The 20,182-nt window shown below is 45.4% G+C and overlaps 3 protein-coding genes across 6 annotated transcripts in view; 2 read left to right on the top strand and 1 right to left on the bottom strand.

The window, feature by feature from the left end:
• Positions 1-288: 288 nt before the first annotated feature.
• Positions 289-11,098, top strand: LOC110499224 (fascin-2). Its single transcript, XM_036956048.1, has 7 exons — positions 289-737; positions 963-1,064; positions 1,311-2,037; positions 7,971-8,127; positions 8,748-8,869; positions 9,018-9,185; positions 9,376-11,098. The coding sequence occupies exons 2-7, from the start codon at positions 969-971 to the stop codon at positions 9,576-9,578; spliced, it is 1,473 nt and encodes a 490-aa protein (XP_036811943.1). The 5' UTR covers positions 289-737; positions 963-968; the 3' UTR covers positions 9,579-11,098.
• A 126-nt stretch (positions 11,099-11,224) lies between these two features.
• Positions 11,225-17,352, bottom strand: faap100 (FA core complex associated protein 100). Of its 4 annotated transcripts, none has more exons than XM_036956042.1 (9): positions 17,215-17,352; positions 16,404-16,570; positions 15,937-16,058; positions 14,882-15,846; positions 14,630-14,786; positions 13,550-14,519; positions 13,117-13,224; positions 12,938-13,024; positions 11,225-12,754 (listed from the first exon to the last, which is right to left on the bottom strand). In XM_036956042.1, exons 2-9 carry the CDS (start codon positions 16,557-16,559, stop codon positions 12,623-12,625), a joined length of 2,697 nt encoding a protein of 898 aa, XP_036811937.1. In that variant the 5' UTR covers positions 16,560-16,570; positions 17,215-17,352; the 3' UTR covers positions 11,225-12,622. The 4 variants fall into 4 exon arrangements, with proteins under 4 accessions (XP_036811937.1, XP_036811938.1, XP_021431858.2 ...); XM_036956043.1 differs by having other exon boundaries at positions 17,123-17,215; XM_021576183.2 differs by lacking the exon at positions 17,215-17,352 and adding an exon at positions 16,693-17,093.
• tmem235b (transmembrane protein 235b) overlaps positions 16,329-20,182 on the top strand; it is a 27,349-nt gene continuing 23,495 nt past the window's right edge. The window contains exon 1 of the mRNA XM_021576207.2: positions 16,329-16,585. The gene's annotated coding sequence lies outside the window, so the exon portion shown is untranslated. The remainder of the gene's footprint in view (positions 16,586-20,182) is intronic.

The raw sequence follows: 20,182 nt of genomic DNA, 5'->3' as shown, positions 1-20,182 counted from the left end.
GGTGACTGACTGACTGACTGGCTGAGCGACTGGTTGGGTGACTTGGTGACTGACTGACTGGCTGACTGGTTGGGTGACTTGGTGACTGACTGACTGACTGGTTGGGTGACTGACTGACTGACTGACTGGTTGGGTGACTGGGTTACTGACTGGTCACTAAGGCCAAGGTTGGAGACTGGTCAGGAGATCAGTGGCTCAGTAATCTCAGAGAAAGAAACTGGGAGAGAAAGAACAGGGAATTGAAAAAAGAGAGAGACTGGCTGAGGGAAAGAGAGAGAGAGGGAGAGAAAGAAACAGAGGGGGGGAAGCATAGAGGAAGAGCGTTAGAGTGAGACAGAGCCAAAGGTAACGATTGAGTGAGAGGAAGACTAAGAGAGGGAGATAGAGAAGGGGGAAAATATCAATTGAGGGAGAAAGGGAGAGGTAGTTTGAAAGAAATTGTGAGAGGAGAGGTGGAGAGGGTGACGTCACTTGTTGGATTGCAGTATTGAGCCCTGCTGATTACTATAATCCTGATTAGGAAACCGAAGGAAAAAAAACAGGAGCCCTGAATGACAGAAAGAGAAAAGACGAGAAAGAGTCCTTCACTACCACCAGAGAGAAACGGAGGTGGAGAAGAAACGGAGAAGGGAGGAGAAACAGAATAAGAAGAGGAGCAATTTGAAAGGAAACGTTTTCATCTGGGAATTAGGAGCATAGGAATCACAGAAACTACAGAAAGGAACCACATAAACACAGTAAGTAGATCATAAATCTGTGTAAAAAAAATGTAGAAGACAAAGTCACGGCATTATAGCTACCTTCCTCATTGATTTCTTCTCATATTTTATTGCCTAATTCTGCCCACCCTTTTAACCTCACCTCATACTTGTCATTCATACCCCCATGCCCTCCCCTCCCCACTCTTCCCCTCCGCCACACATTCTTCTTCCTCCCATCCCTCCTCCTCTTCCTTCCCCCAGGCCAGGATGCCCACTAACGGTACAAACTGTCCACTGAAGCTGCAGTTTGGTCTGATCAACCACGAGAGTCGCTACCTCACCGCAGAGGCCTTTGGCTTCAAGGTGAGATACCTCATCTGACACAGCTTAGTCTTACTGTGTTCCTGTCTAGACTGGTACCAGTCTGGTCCTGCTTTAGCCAACTCCTTTGTAGTTTTCATGCCAGAGTAGAGTAGATGCCAAAGAAGTTTATCTAAAGCAGGAAAGAGTTAGAAAGGGTGAAGACAGGGGAAGAGGGAAGGTGTTTTAGGTAGACAAGTGAAAACGGTCTATTCCCAGTGCTCTTGACAGTGATCTCTCCTCCATCAGGTGAATGCGTCGGCCCCGAGTCTGAAGAGGAAGCAGGTGTGGACATTAGAGCAGGACCCCCAGGACCCCCAGGTGGTTTACCTCCGCAGCCATCTGGGCCGCTACCTGGCTTCCGACAAGGATGGCAAGGTCACCTGCGAGGCCGAGGGCCGGAACACAGACTGCCGCTTCCTGATCGCTGCCCAGTCAGACGGCCGCTGGGCACTTCAGTCGGAACCCTACCTGAGGTTATTCGGAGGTTCCCGGGACTACCTGTCCTGCTTCGCCCAAGTTATCACAGAGGCAGAGTTATGGGCGGTGCACCTGGCGCTCCACCCGCAGGCCAACCTGCTTAGTGTCGCCCGCAAGCGCTATGCCCACCTGTCACCCGACGACGGCGAGATCGCCGTGGACCGGAACATTCCATGGGGCGTGGCGGCGCTCCTGACGCTCGTCTACCTGGAGGGGAAGTACCGCCTCAAGACCTGTGACAGCCGTTACCTTGTCAACGACGGGAAGCTGTCAGCGGAGAGCGGGCGGGGCACGGGGTACACGCTGGAGTTGAAGTGTGGGAAGCTGGCGTTTAAGGACTGTGAGGGGAAGTACCTGAGTCCCATGGGCCCCACGGGGACACTGAGGTCTGGCAGGTGCAGCAAGCCGGGGAAGGACGAGCTGTTTGACCTGGAGGAGAGCCACCCTCAGGTGGTGCTGATGGCAGCCAATGGGAAATACGTGTCTATACGGCAACGTAAGACAACCACAGTAGACAAAACACAGTATGAACATAGATGTCACACACGCATAAATATACAGTATACACTTCTTTTGTTCTCTTTTTTTGTTTTCTCTCCCTCTCCTCATGTGTCACTTCTAAAACTACTCAACTACTACCACTACTACTACTACTACCTCATATTCTCGTACCACTTGATACCTACTGTGGTAACTGAGCTTTCAGATGTACAGAAAATACATTAGCAGCCGTATTGAATATGCATGGACCTTCACCACTGTCATTCGATATGGATGATTGACAGCCGATAAAGACCATACCCATAATTATGGGTAATGTAGTCTTCAGATTCCTTATCATATTGTCTGAGGTTGGGTGTTTCCTCAAAGACGAGAGGAACGCAGTTGATATCAAATCAAATCAAATGTATTTATGTAGCCCTTCGTACATAAGCGGATATCTCAAAGTGCTGTACAGAAACCCAGCCTAAAACCCCAAACAGCAAGCAATGCAGGTGTAGAAGCACGGTGGCTAGGAAAAACTCCCTAGAAAGGCCAAAACCTAGGAAGAAACCTAGAGAGTAACCAGGCTATGAGGGGTGGCCAGTCCTCTTCTGGCTGTGCCGGGTGGAGATTATAACAGAACATGGCCAAGATGTTCAAATGTTCATAAATTACCAGCATGGTCAAATAATAATAATCACAGTAGTTGTCGAGGGTGCAGCAAGTCAGCACCTCAGGAGTAAATGTCAGTTGGCTTTTCATAGCCGATCATTAAGAGTATCTCTATTGCTCCTTCTTTCTCTAGAGAGTTGAAAACAGCATGTCTGGGACAGGTAGCACATCCGATGAACAGGTCAGGATTCCATAGCCACAGGCAGAACAGTTGAAACTGGAGCAGCAGCACGACCAGGTGGACTGGGGACAACAAGGAGTCATCATGCCAGGTAGTCCTGAGGCATGGTCCTAGGGCTCAGGTCCTCCGAGAGAGAGAAAGAAAGTGAGAATTAGAGAGAGCATACTTAAATTTACACAGGACACCGGATAAGACAGGAGAAGTACTCCAGATATAACAAACTGACCCTAGCCCCCCGACACATAAACTACTGCAGCATAAATACTGATATGTTGTCATGTTTGTGCATGCGTTGATCGTTTGTTCATTTTCTAACAGATCATTATTGTATTGTTAAAAGGGAAGTTCCAGTGTTGTAGTATCATTCCACTGCCTCCTAACAGTAGCTTAAACCCCTCCGCAGCATAGTAGTCTTTTTGTATTTCAGGCTCAGAAAACATGTCACCAGGTCAGTGGGAATGAGATTGGCAAATTATAATGGCTGATTATTCCAGTGCAGTTTATGTACTGTGTAGACTTAATCTCTGGCCTAACCTGCATGCACGACCACTGTGAAAAGTGTGTTACTGATTAATAGTGTCAGCATCACTGTATAATATGATAATGTAGTAACTTGTGCCTCTTTCCCATTGCCCGAGCCACAAACAATTCTGGAATCAGTTACCGGGTCTATGATAATGTCATAGACCAGGTAACTGACTCCAGAATCTACAGTGTTATTAGAATCTCATCGAGAGGGAATCTTTTCCTAGAATCTCTAGAGTGTTCTGTGTATCGTCTGTGTGTTTGATGCTGTGGTCTTTGGTGAATATTCTTGTCTGAGGAGTAGTGTTACTCTAACCTGAGGGTTGTAACTGTAGCTGTGGCTCATTGTTCCTGGTTAGCACTACGATCTGCAATAACCAAATGACTGAGTGAGACGAGCAGAAAGTGATTACCTCGAGGCCTGAGGGGTACAGGAAACCTCATGAGGGCAGGGAAGAAAGGGCGGTGACACACCTCTATGCTAGTGCTGAAAGACACTCAAACAGGATACACAAAACATTTCCTAACACTTACTTTTTCCACTCTCATTCTCTCTCTCTCTCTCTCTCTCTCTCACACACACACACACACACACACACACACACACACACACACACACACACACACACACACACACACACACACTCAGACGACAAGTGCACAGACACACATGCACTCACACACTTTCTCTCCCTCTCCATCTTGTACCTACAAACATGCATTACACACACTCTCTCTTTCACAAACACAAGCTTTGTCTCTCTCTTTCTCTCTCTCTCTTTTACAAACACTCCTGTATTGGTGAGTGATGAGGTGCAGAGTGTGTTAAATAATTGATAGTGCCAGGGCGGTTGTTCATTGAAGGCGGGGAGTCTGTTTTCAGAAACCCAAGCCCTACTCTAACTCTATGGGTCTCTGGCCAACAGCACACCAGGGGCATAGCCCATAGCAACTCAGCCCACAAATCAGAAAGACAACTGGGTCAGTCAGTCAGCCACAGACCCCAGCCCAGGGATGGAGATAAAGGAGGTTGAGAGGGCGACCCAGGGAGAGAGCTGCGAAGAGAATAAAGGAGGAGAGGGAAGGGCAAGTGAGGAAAAAAGAGTTAATGGAGGAGAGGAAAGGGAAAGACTGTAGGGAACAGCCAGGGGAGAGGGTGGGGAGAGAGGGTTCGTGAGGTAGACAGGAGGAGAAGGGTGGAAGGGGAAAGCGTATATAGGGAGAGTGATGGGAAAAGAAGAAATAGAGGAAAGTGAGCGGAGAGTGGTTGTGAAAGTACATGAGGAGGAGTAAGAGAGAGAGAGCGGAGAGCATAGTCAGATATAGAAGAAGTCACCTTCTCTATGTGTTCGCACATAAATCAACAGGACTGCCAGTTCTCCCTGAAGAGCAGACGTGTCACCGTCAGATAGTTTACAGACACAACTAGGCTCAGAAACTGACTTGATACTTCTCTCTCTTTCTCTCTACTGCCTTCCCACTCTCTTTCTATTAAAGTGCCCATGTGGTGTGTGTGTGTCCATGTGTGTGTGTGTGTGTGTGTGTGTGTGTGTGTGTGGGTCAGATCTGTTATCATGTCTGTCGTCACCTCTCTACTCCCTCGGGTACATCGATCTGGTCTGGGAAGAAATTGTAAGAGAGACGAACGCTCAAATACACACACACACACACACACACACACACACACACACACACACATCATCCCGCTACGGTCTGATAGACAGATAAAGGATGCAGTGAAATAAACAAAGAGAAAGAGAAAAAAATGAGAATAGCAAAGGAGGAGAGCAAGTGAGAAAGATACAAAGGGGAGAGAGAGAGGGATTAGAGAGAGGAAGAGAGGGACAGTGGGCTGTGGCATCATTAATAATGGATGGCAGAGCGACTCTCTGATGTATTAGTCGTGCCTGATCCAGTTTTGGGTGGGCAGGCGGGTGGGCGGGCTTCCAGGTAGGCCAACACCAGGAATTGGAGATGGGTCTGCGGTCTGTTTTAAACCTTACACTACACTCTTAGAAGAAAGGGTTCCAATAGGGTTCTTCGGCTGGAGAACTCTTTTCGGTTCCAGGTAGAACCCTTTTTGGTTCTACCTGGAACAAAAAAGTTCTACCTGGAACCAAAAATAGTTATTCAAAGGGTTCTCCTATGGGTACAGCCGAAGAACCCTTTTAGGTTCTAGACATAACCTTTTTTTCTAAGAGTGTAGACTAGCACACTCTACCCTAGGCTAGTGATTTTTGAACCTCTCCTTGGGGACCCACAAACGTTTAATGTATTTTAACTATCCACAGCTAGACCTTAAGTGAATCAGCTCAGCTAGTTCAGGGTTACAACACAATTGCTAAACGTCTGGGGATCCCTGAGGAGAGGTTTGAAAACCATTGCCCTAGGCTATGTAGCAGTCAGTGTGCACCATTTGGTATGATTGACCAACTGTAGTGTCAGCAATGCCTTTCAAGATATCAGATAGATGCAGTATCAGATAGTTTTAAAACCTTCCATTGATACCCCCTGAATTATAAAACCTTCTATTGATACCCCGAGTTATAAAACCTTCCATTGATACCCCCTGAGTTATAAAATCTTCCATTGATACCCCCTGAGGTATTAAACCTTCTATTGATACCCCCTGAGGTATTAAACCTTCTATTGATACCCCCTGAGGTATTAAACCTTCTATTGATACCCCCTGAGGTATTAAACCTTCTATTGATACCCCCTGAGTTATAAAACCTTCCATTGATACCCCCTGAGTTATAAAACCTTCTAGTGATACCCCGAGTTATAAAACCTTCCACTGATACCCCCTGAGTTATAAAACCTTCCACTGATACCCCCTGAGTTATAAAACCTTCTATTGATACCCCCTGAGTTATAAAACCTTCCATTGATACCCCCTGAGATATAAAACCTTCTATTGATACCCCCTGAGTTATAAAACCTTCCATTGATACCCCGAGTTATAAAACCTTCTATTGATACCCGAGTTATAAAACCTTCCATTGATACCCCCTGAGTTATAAAACCTTCCATTGATACCCTGAGTTATAAAACCTTCCATTGATACCCCCTGAGTTATAAAATCTTCCATTGATACCCCCTGAGTTATAAAACCTTCTATTGATACCCCGAGTTATAAAACCTTCCACTGATACCCCCTGAGTTATAAAACCTTCTATTGATACCCCGAGTTATAAAACCTTCTATTGATACCCCCTGAGTTATAAAACCTTATATTGATACCCCCTGAGTTATAAAACCTTCTATTGATACCCCGAGTTATAAAACCTTCCATTGATACCCCCTGAGTTATAAAATCTTCCATTGATACCCCGAGTTATAAAACCTTCCAATGATACCCCCTGAGGTATAAAACCTTCTATTGATACCCTGAGTTATAAAACCTTCTATTGATACCCCCTGATTTATAAAACCTTCTATTGATACCCCCTGAGTTATACAACCTTCTATTGATACCCCCTGAGTTATAAAACCTTCTATTGATACCCCCTGAGTTATAAAACCTTCTATTGATACCCCCTGAGTTATAAAACCTTCTATTGATACCCCCTGAGTTATACAACCTTCCATTGATACCCCCTGAGTTATAAAACCTTCTATTGATACCCCGAGTTATAAAACCTTCTATTGATACCCCCTGAGTTATACAACCTTCTATTGATACCCCCTGATTTATAAAACCTTCTATTGATACCCCCTGAGGTATTAAACGTTCCATTGATACCCCGAGTTATAAAACCTTCTATTGATACCCCGAGTTATAAAACCTTCTATTGATACCCCCTGAGTTATACAACCTTCTATTGATACCCCCTGATTTATAAAACCTTATATTGATACCCCCTGAGTTATACAACCTTCTATTGATACCCCCTGAGTTATAAAACCTTCTATTAATACCCCCTGAGGTATTAAACGTTCCATTGATACCCCCTGATTTCCTGTCTTCTTCCTCTCTCTCATTCTCTCCTCTTTCTCTCTTAGATGGGCTGTAGTCTGATCACAGCTGAGCTCAGCAGACTGTTATGGTGATGGTGTGGTGTGAAATGGACACACACACACACACACACACACATGAAATTGGACAATAAAGCGTGAAGCAGTGCTGAGATGAGAGGGGAATCTGATCAAACAGAAACACAAGCCCTGGTGATAAGATAGAGAATAGTTTTTTTTAGACTAAGCCAATAGTTGCTTTAGAAAGCTGGGTTGAATGTAACTAAGGAGGACCCTAGTGCAGAAGACTGTTAGTAAAGGGGTTGGTAGAATCTGCCTGCCTGTCTGCGTGCATGCCTGTGTCTTTAATTAATGTTAATGCTATTTGTATTCTGCATAATGGACAGAGGTCTTTGACATTATGGTGGGTTACGGGCCATCCACATGTGGGTGTATAAGGGCATGCATGTGTGAGTGTGTAAATGTGCGTGCCCACGGATTTCAGACAGCCTGTATTGACAGTTATGAGTATCAATAAAACTTGGATTGATTTCGAACTGAACATACCATGAACTGAATTTGACTGACCTCACACCTCTGGCCCCTCCCAGGTGTGAGTATCTCGGCAAACCAGGAGGACGAGACGGACCTGGAGACGTTCCAGATGGAGATTGACAAGGAGAGCAGGAAGTGTCTGTTTCGGACCAACGAGGGGAAATACTGGGCCCTGGTGGCCCACGGAGGCATCCAGACTACGGCCACAGAGAGGTAACTAACTCTAAACCAGAGGTGTCAAACTCTAGTGTCTGCAGGTTTTTGTTTTTTTCTTTCAATTACGACCTAAACAACCAGGTGTGGAGATTTCTTTACTAATCAGTGACCTTAATTCATTAATCAAGTACAAGGGAGGAGCGGAAACACGCAGACACTCATCCCTCCGTGGAATGAGTTTGACACATGCTCTAAACCTAAGACTAACCCCTACCACTAACCCTAGCTCCAGTCACAACCCTAGCCCTAGCTCCAGTCACAACACTAACCCTAGCTCCAGTCACAACCCTAACCCTAGCTCCAGTCACAACACTAACCCTAGCTCGTCACAACACTAACCCTAGCTCCAGTCACAACACTAACCCTAGCTCCAGTCACAACCCTAACCCTAGCTCCAGTCACAACACTAACCCTAGCTCCAGTCACAACACTAACCCTAGCTCCAGTCACAACACTAACCCTAGCTCCAGTCACAACCCTAATCCTAGCTCCAGTCACAACACTAACCCTAGCTCCAGTCACAAGACTAACCATAGCTCCAGTCACAACACTAACCCTAGCTCCAGTCACAACACTAACCCTAGCTCCAGTCACAACCCTAACCATTTATTATCCAGGTCTGCCAACACCATGTTTGCAGTGGAGTGGATGGGCCGCAGGGTGGCACTAAGAGCCAGTAACGGGAAATACATCTGCACCAAGAAGAACGGTCAGCTAGCAGCCGTCAGCGACTCCATAGGTAAGTGTTTTTTTGTCTTTAAGTGGGTGAGTGGGTTCCATGGTTCTTATGCTTTTTAAACCTAATATTCCTTCCTCTCTCCTTAATTTCTACCTCTACCTCTTCCTCCTCCTTCCCTCTCTTTCCCCACCCTCTCTTCCCTGATCAGGTGAGGATGAGAAGTTGATTCTGAAGCTGATAAACCGTCCCATGCTGATCCTGCGAGGGTTGAACGGCTTCATCTGCCATCATAAGAACTCCAACACGCTGGATGCCAACAGATCAGTCTATGACATCTTCACACTGCATTTCAGTGATGGGGCGTACCACATCAAAGGTGAGGATATGATATGCACATTCTAGCTTATTGCATAGAATTCAATGTATTTTTCATGAAGAATTTAAGAAGTTTTGTGCAACTGCTTATTTTAATCTATTGCTTTCTGCTTCAATCTGTCTTGACGTGTAAAGGCCTTTCATATAGTGCTGCCAGTCCATGTTGTCTCTCTCTAACTAACCCCTTGTAGGTGAGGGAGGGAGGTTCTGGTATGTGAACAGCAGTGGTCTGGTATGTTCAGACGGAGAGACACCAGATGACTTCTCATTTGAGTTCCTGGAGCACGGACGCATCGCCATCCGAGGCAAGAACGGCAGATACCTGCGAGGCCAGGGGGGCATGCTGAAGGGCGACGGGGTTACCCCCGACAGCTCTGCCCTCTGGGAGTACTGACCTATATGGGGGCCACTCTCCTACCCTGCCGGAGGTTACCCCTAACCACAGATCTAGGATCAGATTGGGGCAGATTACCAGATTACCCTAACCCCCATGTCCTAAAAATGAATGAACAGATTGGTAAAGAATATCTGACCCTAGACTAAAAGTTAGTGGCGACTTCTGCCCTCTCCCATAGGTCCCTTTCTGCCCATGCCACTCCCCTCAACCTACTCCTGGCATGCCAGCCAATGAAGAAGGCACAAAGAGAAAACAGACTCTTTTTACAGGGGAGGTCGAGGGAAGACATGCGTTTAAATGAATGCACTAATTGTAAGTCGCTCTGGATAAGAGTGTCTGCTTAATGACTAAAATGTTCATTTAAAATAAGGCAGAGGTCTCAAGTTTTCAGCTCAGAAGAGCCTGGTCAGAAGAAATTAATCATGTTTGCTGGAGTTAACACTGTTCAGTGAGTCAACGGCAGATTCCAAACAACACTATGCTTTATAGGCTTATGAGTTTTTTAAAAATGTTTTTTAAAATTAGCATGTTACTAGTAAAAGTCAGGATTCAGAGTAAGTACCATACTCACACATAGAGGACTAGTCATGGCTTGGGTTTTCATTTTGCAACATTATTTTAGCTACAACAACACTATTCATGATACAACAGCAATACAACTACGGATATTTCCATTTCCATACACATGGAATGACTTGACTTTGTTTATACCTGGCGCTAACATGCGTTCTTTCTCCTGTCGTGGTCCACATTCTCACATTCTGATCGTGCCCACATTTTCAGAAATATGTCTATACACGGTATTAAAATTAGTATTTTAATCGTATAGACCGGATGCATTAAAAGACACATTGTGGGTCTGATATCTTACAAGTGTAAACGGATTTGGGCCTGGTCTCCCAAAAGCATCTTAAGGCTAAGTTCAACTTAGGATCCTATGGTTCTAACAATGAACTTAGGCCTCAAGGTGCTTTTGGGAAACCGGGCTCTGGACAGTGAAACCATTTAAATCATCATTATCCAGCCTTCTAAAATCACTGACAGGTGGCACTATTGACTTATGGCATCAATATGTATCTTTAAGCAGCAATCAACAGTAGAAACAATATCAAAGCACACTCCCCATCCGTTTTGGTTAAAGGCTGAGGGATGGGGCTGGAGAAATGTAACCACTCTCAAATTCATAAACAGAGCTATAGCTGCAAGGACTTATATTTTGGGTTCTGATAGTTAAACTAAGCTCATGAGACATTTACAAGTTCATTCTTTTGATTTTACCTTTATTTAGTTAGCCAAATCAGTTAAGAACAAATTCTTATTTACAATGACGGCCTACCCCGGCTAAACCCTAATGACACCGGGCGCCGCCCTAAGGGACTCCAAATCACGGCCGGTTATGATACAGCTTGGAATCTAACCAGGGTCTGTAGTGATGCCTCTAGCGCTGAGATGCAGTGCCTTAGACCACTGCACCACTCAGGAGTTCTTCAAGAATCAATGGGTACATATCCTTAATTTATAAGTCCAAAAATTGATGTAGCAACTGCTGATTGCCCCTTTAAAATAAATAAATATTATTTTGAAAGAATAGCTGTCAAATAATTTGCATACAGGGAGGGACCAGGAAATGTAGTCACAGTAGATGGATAAGAGAAACATTTTAATACCACGTGTAGACATATTTCTGAAAATGTGGGCACAATCAGAATGTGGAAAAGATCAGGAAAGAGGACGCATGTTCGCACCAGGTATAAATGAGGCTATAGAGGAGTTGACATGGCTTGGGTTTTCAGTTTTGAAGTGTCTACTGGTCATCTGTAGCTCAGTTGGTAGAGCATGGCACTTTAATGTTTGCTATGCCAGGATAGTTGGTTTGATTCCTGGTACCACCCATGTGTAAAATATATGCATGACTGTAAGCCCCTTTGGATAAATATATCTGCTAAATGGTATACATTATTACTACAGCAGCTACAAATACTCCAGAACATACACACAATGCTACAAATACCTATAGAGACACTCTGGTGTAAAACCAATGTGCCTTAAACCAATTGTCTATTACACTCTCTTCCACCCCTCTCTCTCACTTGATTCTCTGGTTTCACCAACTGTTCTTTTCCACTCTTCCATTCCCATTCTTCCCTGTCGTTTTGCCAATTCTGACTTTCTAAGCGAGTGACAGTGTGTAATAATAAACTCAGAAAGTCATCAATTCATCGTAGCTGAGTCATCATTAGCGGACAGCTTCCTTAGCATCGTAACATTAACAAGCATGACCCTCTTCCCCATGTAGGGCAGTAGGCCCACTTCAAAACACAGACACATAGAGTAATGGCTTCAGGTGATAAGTAGGAGCCCTCTATATGGGATACAGGAGTGTAATGGGTGTCGTTTGAGATTTTTACAGGCTTTTCCCTACAATCAAAACAGTAACATCATCCTAGAAAGAGTATAGTGCTCGTGATTTACAGCCTGTCACTTGGCAATGATACATACTTCATTTGTCTTTTGTTTTATCCTTTTCTAATATAAATTTTTCTGAAAAGTTTTGAAAAACTATAATAAAAATAATCTCTGAGATGTGTAAAAGTTATGTTTCGTGTGTGGATAATGTTGTCAGTGAAGTGACTCTTCAAATCCGTTGTTCTAACTAACTTTACAGGTACATTTTAATCCACACACACAACCTACCTGCTATGTACTATTTTACAAACGTTCACATAAATAAATAAATGCTGTTTGTGTACTAAAACAGCAGAGGGAGACAAACAGTCATTTATTTCTCCTTTGCAGGAGATGTATTGGATAGTGAGTGTGGGGCTGAGAATGAAGATGCGGAGAGGATTGTAAATGTGTGGATGAGGATGTTGTGTGTGAGGATGTTGTGTGAGAGGATGTTGTGTGTGAGGATGTTGTGTGTGAGGATGTTGTGTGTGAGGATGTTGTGTGTGAGGATGTTGTGTGTGAGGATGTTGTGTGTGAGGATGTTGTGTGTGAGGATGTTGTGTATGAGGAGCGTATGTGGGATGGTAACGGTGTCAGAGGATGAGGAGGGGGTTCTCTCTGAGTTGCCTGTAAACGCTGAACAGTGTCTTGGTGGTCTGTCCCGTGGTCATCCCCAGTCCAATGGCTTCTGGGATACGAGCCTCCTGGAGATGCTCAGATAGGACCTGGCAGGGGGGAGGAGGAGGAAGAAGATAAAGAACAGGAAAAAGAGGTAAGGCTATAGACACAGAGAAAAGTTGAGAAAATACTACAGATTGTCTGTTTCTTGTGTGTTTGAGGATTTGTGTGTTTGAGTATTTCTTTCAACCCTTATGTTACCAGGTAGTTTGTTGTTAGTCTGGTCTCACCTGTGCCCGCTGTAGGGCCTGTCTCAAGCCCAGTCCCTGGACTCCCATAGAGGACTCCTGTGTGCTAGCAGTACCCTGGAGAAGAGCCTTTCAACACACACAACACACAGGGTGTAAGGGAGGAGAGGGAATGTAGCAAACAGGCACAAATGTTTATCACACACGTTGGGATTCCCTACCTGAACACGGCTTAACACTGCATGGTGTAGTCCACACACGGCTGCCATGGAGGAGCACTGCACCCGCACCTCCACAGCCTCCTTATCACTGGTGTCCCCTACAGTTACCTGGCCAACAACATACAGGTACAGTCATTCTCAACACATACCTCATACAATAGTCTCCCAGGAAAGTTAAACATGACCTTAAAGTGAGTCTAAAAGGATACAACTATAATAATATAATAAAATAAATTTTTATTTTTTTTAATCCAATGAGATTTAGTCAAGCATGCATACATTTTCTGTATGGGCGGTCCCGGGAATCAAACCCACTACCCTGGTGTTACAAGCGGCATTCTCTACAAACTGAGCTAAAGGACCACAACTGATACACCCAGTATCAATACAATCATGTTTTCATGATATGTAAAAATATAAAATAAATACACACCTCTTTGGCTGTGAGTTTGACGGTGTGTCGCCCTAGACACCGGGCGTAGACCACAGAGCTTTCCTGTCCTCCATTGTCCCCTCTGCCCCTCCAGTCCTCTTCTCCTGTCCCCTGTGACAGCAGCCAGCCCAGCACAGAGCCACACACACCCTGAGAAGGGCCAGCAGAGCCTGGTGGCTCCAGTCCTAGTGTCCTTCTCAGTAGCTCTGTTGAGACCTTGATGCTTGCTGAAAACAGCCCCCCATCAGACGCCACCATCCTCTCTCCTCCTCCTCCTCCATCCCCCCTCCCAGAACCCCTGCACCGACGGGTGCTCACGAAGGCCTCAACGATATCCATCGAGACGGTATCTGGGGAAATGGGGGGTCTGTTTGGGTCCCTGTGAGGGGGCGTGGTCCCAGTCACCTGCAGAGCATCCAGCCAATCCACTGTCAGCGTGTCAAGGGGCAGACTGACCCATCCACCCTCCAATCCCAGACGAGATGCCGGCTCCCCATTGGCCAGGAGGCGGGACAGCTCCTCAGACCCCAGCAGGCTTTGCAGGGAGTAGGTGAGCGAGCAGCTAACCGTCACAGGGAAAGATGTGTCCCCCGCCGCTGTTAGGGGCAACGACACTTCCATTCTCCCACCCGGCTCTAGTTTCTGGAATGGGAATGAGAATGTTTGAGAGGTGTTCTCCCCCCCTGCAGGAAGAGGGTAGGATAATGGTAGAACTCTCACACAGAACGTCCAGTTCCGTTCTAGAATGTAAGGACTAGAATTGTCCAGAACACAGGTCAGATTCAGGGAGTCTCTCTGTAGCAGGCGGCTCCACTTGGCAACAACGTGACACCTGATTGGCTTCTTGCTGACCGGGAGCTGCTCTCCACTGTTCTGATTTGCTAGCAGTAGGCAGCAGACATTGAGCACCTGATTCAGGTGTCTGAGGGAGTGGTTTTTGGACTGTATGGTGCTTTTCAACACAGATGCTCTGTGGGACAAGCAAGAGCACATACAAGTAAATTAACATGTTAAATAAGTACTATTCATCTGAATAAAACATGTTAGATCTACCATCAAATCTACTGCATGCCTCCTCACCTCTCACACACATCTCCGATGGCTGCAAGGAGGTCCCTCACTCTCTGTCCCACCTGTGATAAGGGGAGCCTGGGTATGCCCCCTGTCTCTGTCCCCTTAGGCAGGGTTAAACGCTGGAGCCTCCCCCGGAGAGACAAAGCCACCAACTGCACTATGCCTGTAACACACACACAAACACGATCCGAAAGAAAACAAACTCGATAACAAAGATCGGTTGCAGAAAATATTGGTTGAGCTGAACACACACTTTACCTGAGGCATTGCGTGAGGGCCCAGCCAGGGCAATGACCCTGCAGACATTAAGGCTGACAGGACTCTGTAGGGTAGCAGACTCCCTTGCTCTCACCATGGCCTGTCCCTGGCCTTGCCTCTCCCCGTGGCTGACCACCAGGCTCTCTTCTGGCTTTGGAGCTTCCTCTCGCACCCCTGGGAGATCCAGGGCTAGAAGATCTGACCCTGTGCTGTAGTACAGGCCCTCCCTGCCTGCACACACACACACCACAGGCCCCGACACACACCCCTCTGTTAATGCTGCTACCTTGCCCCCCTCCTCCGGCCCCCCTTCACAGGTTCTGACCAGCACCACCCCCCCCCATTGGCCTACTGCCACCAAACACTGTGGACCATCATTTGTCCCGGTCGTGGTTCCGATAAACATGATTGGCTGCTCCATGCTGTGTAGAACTCTAACGCAGGGGCCTGATCGTCCTGGGAGAAGTAAGGGGAGGGAGCAGAGACGCCCATCAGGCAGGCCGCAAAGGATCATGGGGGAGTTGATGAGGGCAGCGTCGACGCCGAAGAGGAGCTTGAAGAGGAGAGGCTCCAGGAGAAAATGTTTGATGCCTAATGATGATGACAAACGTGGTAGTTTTGTTGTTGTTGAGGATGATGAAGATGATAAGGGTGGTGCATCACTGCTGTAAACGCAAGCTAACACAGGTCTCATGACCAGTCCTGCGGAACCATTTTCCTCTGATTCGACATGGTGACCAACTGAAACGACAGGTAGACTAAACTGAGTCAGTTTCTGGTGGTCAGCTGCTTTATAGAGAGTAAACCACCAGGCTGCGTCTCTCAGTGAGACGGTCACCAAGGTCCCACCTGACCCTCCCACCTCAATCAGAGAACACACCCCCTCGTCTCTGGCTGCCAGCGAATTAGACGACACCTTGATCAGAGCAGGGCCAGGGGATTGGTCAGCTGGGGGAGTGGGAGACCTGGTGAGACAGGACAAGGGGGAGAGGGTAATCAAATATACGTCATTTTTGCATGTTCAGTCTCCATAGTTCAAATGAAGAGGTTCATACTTAGGGTGCAGAGTTGGTAGACTGACACAGTACACCCCATCACTCTCACAGACAGCATAAACAGACTGCTTGTCCTCACTCAGCACCATGTGACACACTGGACTCAGGAACTGAAGAATAGCCTGGAATAACAGACAAGATGAGTGTTTCTTGTCCATGAAGAATATCAGATATATTTGACTGCCAGGTTCAAATAGACCCCCTGTTACTGCAACTTCAGCGTTAATCAATAATCAGTTCACCTGCTATTTACCCCTGTTCACAAATAATCTGTTTATTGTAATTGTATCACCTGCTGCTATTCATTTCAGTGTTTATCAATAATCAGTTCCTTGTCATTATATTACCTGCAACTCACCTGAGTGTTCATCAATAATCAGTTCACCTGTTATTCACCTGAGTGAATGTGTCACCTGTTGTTCTTTAATTGAAGCGGGCGAAGTGTATGGTTTGAGATTCAGGCTTACCGTCAGTTTCAGCTCTTGTGTGTTGAAGACCGACACCTCGTCGCCCCCAGTGCATATCAACACATCTTCCCCAGACCAGATCACTTTAGCAGCTGTACCCGGCGAAGGACATCCGAACTCAGCCCAAGTCTCAACAACAGCACATCTCGCCTCCATAGCCGAGAGAACTGGAAAAATAACAGGTCAGAAAGATTATTCAACCAAGAGATTATTCAAATTATCTTTATAGTCACAATTGGGAAATGTATTGTGCAGTCAAAGTTATGATAGCAGCAACTTATTTACTAACTAGTTATGTCCATAATACCAATTTGTAGGTCGTTTCAGTGCTGTAACTTGATTGAAAAAAAACATCAACTGGTTGTTGACGGATGCAAAACTCCGTGGGTGTTTCTGACTAATCAGCGTTCCTAACCGCTTTTTTTTATACCCATTACCCAAACACCAATACCGACGTATAACGTCATGAGCCTCCCACCAATCACAACATCGCAGGAAAACATCCGCCAAATTTTCTAACACGTTTCAGTGCGGTCGTAAGCTTTTAGCTATTGTAAACTCTTGGTTGAAGGCGTTATGTACGGAGCCAGATAGCTGCCAAAAGGTTGAATGTACGTAATCGTTAGGATCAGTAAGAAAAGCCATTTGTGAAACATGACACGTAAACGTGAAATGTAATCTGTGAACATACAAACACCAGGTTACGATTACGGACTAACATTTTAGGCTTGAACAAATCTTGTTGAAATTCTGACATACAATAATGCCTTTCAGAGTTTTAGCAGTTTCATCTCGCACAAAAAAAACGTACCCCAAACCACTTGTTAGGAGTGCTACACGAACAAGCCTAACCCAGTATATATAAAAAAAAAAACGGAAGTCGGGGAAACCGGAAAAATAGGTATCCTGCACGTTTTCAAGTTAAAAGTCTCCATTCTCTCTTACTCCTCAGTTTAGTTTACTTCACATTTAGGTAGCTAATGTAATGGATTAGTTTGCCAGCGCAAGTCTAGATGGCACTAGCTGTATTATGCCTACAACAGTGAAGTTTGCTAGGTGTATCTCTACAGCATGGGCATATCTCTGGGTGATGTGGACACCCCCATGTATGCACCTTCTCAAAATGTGACTAATTCAATATTGTACCATCCAATTCTCTGGGTTCTGTCTGCAATCATAACCAGTAGTGTGTGTGTGTGTGTGTGTGTATATATATTACTAGGAATAATGAAACAGAATATATGTTTGATGACTCTATGAATTATATATGACCACTGGAGTCTTTGCCACTTAGTATTAATATTTGTATATTTATTTACACTCATAATCTTGCCAAAGCATATTCTGTAGGAGGGGTTAATTTAAATGTAAAATAATTTGACATGATTTATATGAACCGGGTCATGAACATATGGACTTTGAAATGAACAAGGGAGAGGTTACATTTAGGCTAAATCAGGCATAAGCTTATTCCCACACTTTACAACAACTGTTCAGTGGTCTTAGGTAGTCTCCGTATAGGCTAATCTCTCAATTGTGATACTGCTACCCAGGTGAAGAGCTTGTGATCTCCATGCAACACAGAAAAGCACCCCTCAGCCTCAGAAGATGCCCTTCTGAAGGCATGCAGCTATAGTCATTATACTCTAATGTAGGCCCATTTGCCTACTAGCCAAATAAAGTGCAGAGCATGCTTGATGTGGGCAACTCATCATTCTAACATATTTGATCATTTAAATCATCCTTCATTCAGTTCAGTCAGTCTGACATCCATTCTGTTTGTCTGAGTGGCAATAGGAACTAAATCAAAGAGAACGGAACAGTCTTATTCATTTGTTTATTGAAATCCGTGTGTATTCAAAAGTATCATAATTAAGGTCTTTAGTAATTAATAATTAAACGTTTCATTTAGGCCTATCCAAATACAAAAAAATAGGCCTTCAACTTGTAGGCATTGCAATTTAGGCTCACACAATGGAAATATTTTAGAACTCTATTTGTGTTTTATAATGTTTGATTTATTTATTATAGGCCTCCCCTTAAAGAGATCCTAGCTCACAGGCCTCTAAATATAGCCTCTAAATTAATTTTAAATGCCGCTGTGTGTTATTTAATGGCCATATAGTGATGGCTATTTAACAGTCGGATGGCCTTGAGATGTTTTTCAGTCTCTCGGTCCCAGCTTTGATTCACCTTTACTGACCTCACCTTCTGGATGATAGAGGGGTGAACATACCGTGGCTCGGGTGGTTGATGTTGATTGATGTTGATGATCTTTTTGGCCTTCCTGTGACATCGGTTGCTGTAGGTGTGCTAGAGGACAGACAGTGTGCCACCTGTGATGCGTTGGACAGACCGCATCACTCTTTGGAGAGCCCTGCGGTTGAGGGCAGTGCAGTTGCTGTCCAGGGGGTAGTACAGCCCGACAGGATGCTCTCAATGGTGAATCTGTAAAAGTTTGAGGGTCTTAGGTGCAAAGCTGAATTTCTTCAGCCTCCTGAAGTTAGAGGCGCTGTTGTGCCTTCCCCACACTGTGTGGGTGGACCATTTTAAGATTGTCAGTGATGTGTATGCCGAGGAACTTTAAGCTTGTCACCGTCTCCTCTGCGGTCCCATTGATGTAGATGGTAGTGTGCTCCTTCTGCTGCCTGAAGTCCACGATCAGCTCCTTCGTTTTGTTGACTTTGAGGAAGAGGTTATTTTCCGCCAGGGCCCTCACCTCCTCCTCACTGTAGGCTGTATCTTGTTGGTAATCAGGCCTAGTACAGTTGTATCGTCTGCAAACTTGATGATTGGGCTGAGCATGCTCCCTTGTGGAGTCCCTTTGTTTGAGGATCACCGTAGTGGAGGTGTTTCATGCCTTCACCACCTAGGGGCGGCCCGTCAGGAAGTCCAGGACCCAGTTGCACAGGGTGGGGTTCAGACCCTGGCCCCAAGCTTAATAATGAGCTTGGAGGGTACTATGGTGTTGAAGGATGAGCTGTAGTCAATGAACAGCATTCTTACATAGCTATTCCTCTTGTCCATATGGGATAGGGCAGCGTTCAGTGCGATGGCGATTGCATCGACTGTGGATCTATTGGGGTGGTATGGAAATTGAAGTGGGACTAGGGCCGGGTTCTCCAACTGGCAGCCCCCGGGCTGAATTTGGCTGTTGGTGGTTTTATTTGACCCCCCCCCAAGTATTCCGAGCAACAACAAAAAAAACTTTGTGGAATTTTCATTGTTGGACATAAAAGACTACAAAAACACCATGAAATCAGCTCAGTGATTTTAATTTAAGAAATCTGTTCCCAAGTATTCCCGCACATAATAGAGAGACACATGATCGTATACAAATGTAAGCAAGGTTTAAAATGATTAGATTTTAGTCAAACATCCCTTTCTTGCTTTCGGTCCTCATCTTTGTAAGTCACCTTGATTTTGCACATGTGTGTTTTATCAATTTCTTTATGAAAATATTTAGCTAACTCCATGACAGTAGCTGAAGCAAGGGTCTACAGCACCACACACATAGACTACAAACGCATGCGGGGCCTGGCATGTCCTGAGCTTGTGATGTGAGCACAATTGGAATGGGCGAGAAGGCCGACACTCCAGCCTTTGGGTCTCTCGCTCCGCACTCCAGTAAAATTGGGCAAGCTTCGCTTCTCGCTCCGCTCGCATATACTCTGGCCCGGACTTAGCCAAGTGCTTCTTCTGTCTCAAAGAACTGGAGGGCTGGGAGCCAGAAGAGGACCCAGAGTGAGTTGTTGGACAATTTATTGCTAAAGAACCCT

This window comes from Oncorhynchus mykiss, chromosome 20 (assembly GCF_013265735.2).
Source record: "Oncorhynchus mykiss isolate Arlee chromosome 20, USDA_OmykA_1.1, whole genome shotgun sequence".
NCBI classification, from domain to species: Eukaryota; Metazoa; Chordata; class Actinopteri; order Salmoniformes; family Salmonidae; genus Oncorhynchus; species Oncorhynchus mykiss.
The sequence above is the reverse complement of the archived record's forward strand: the minus strand, read 5'-3'. Positions and strand labels throughout refer to the sequence as shown.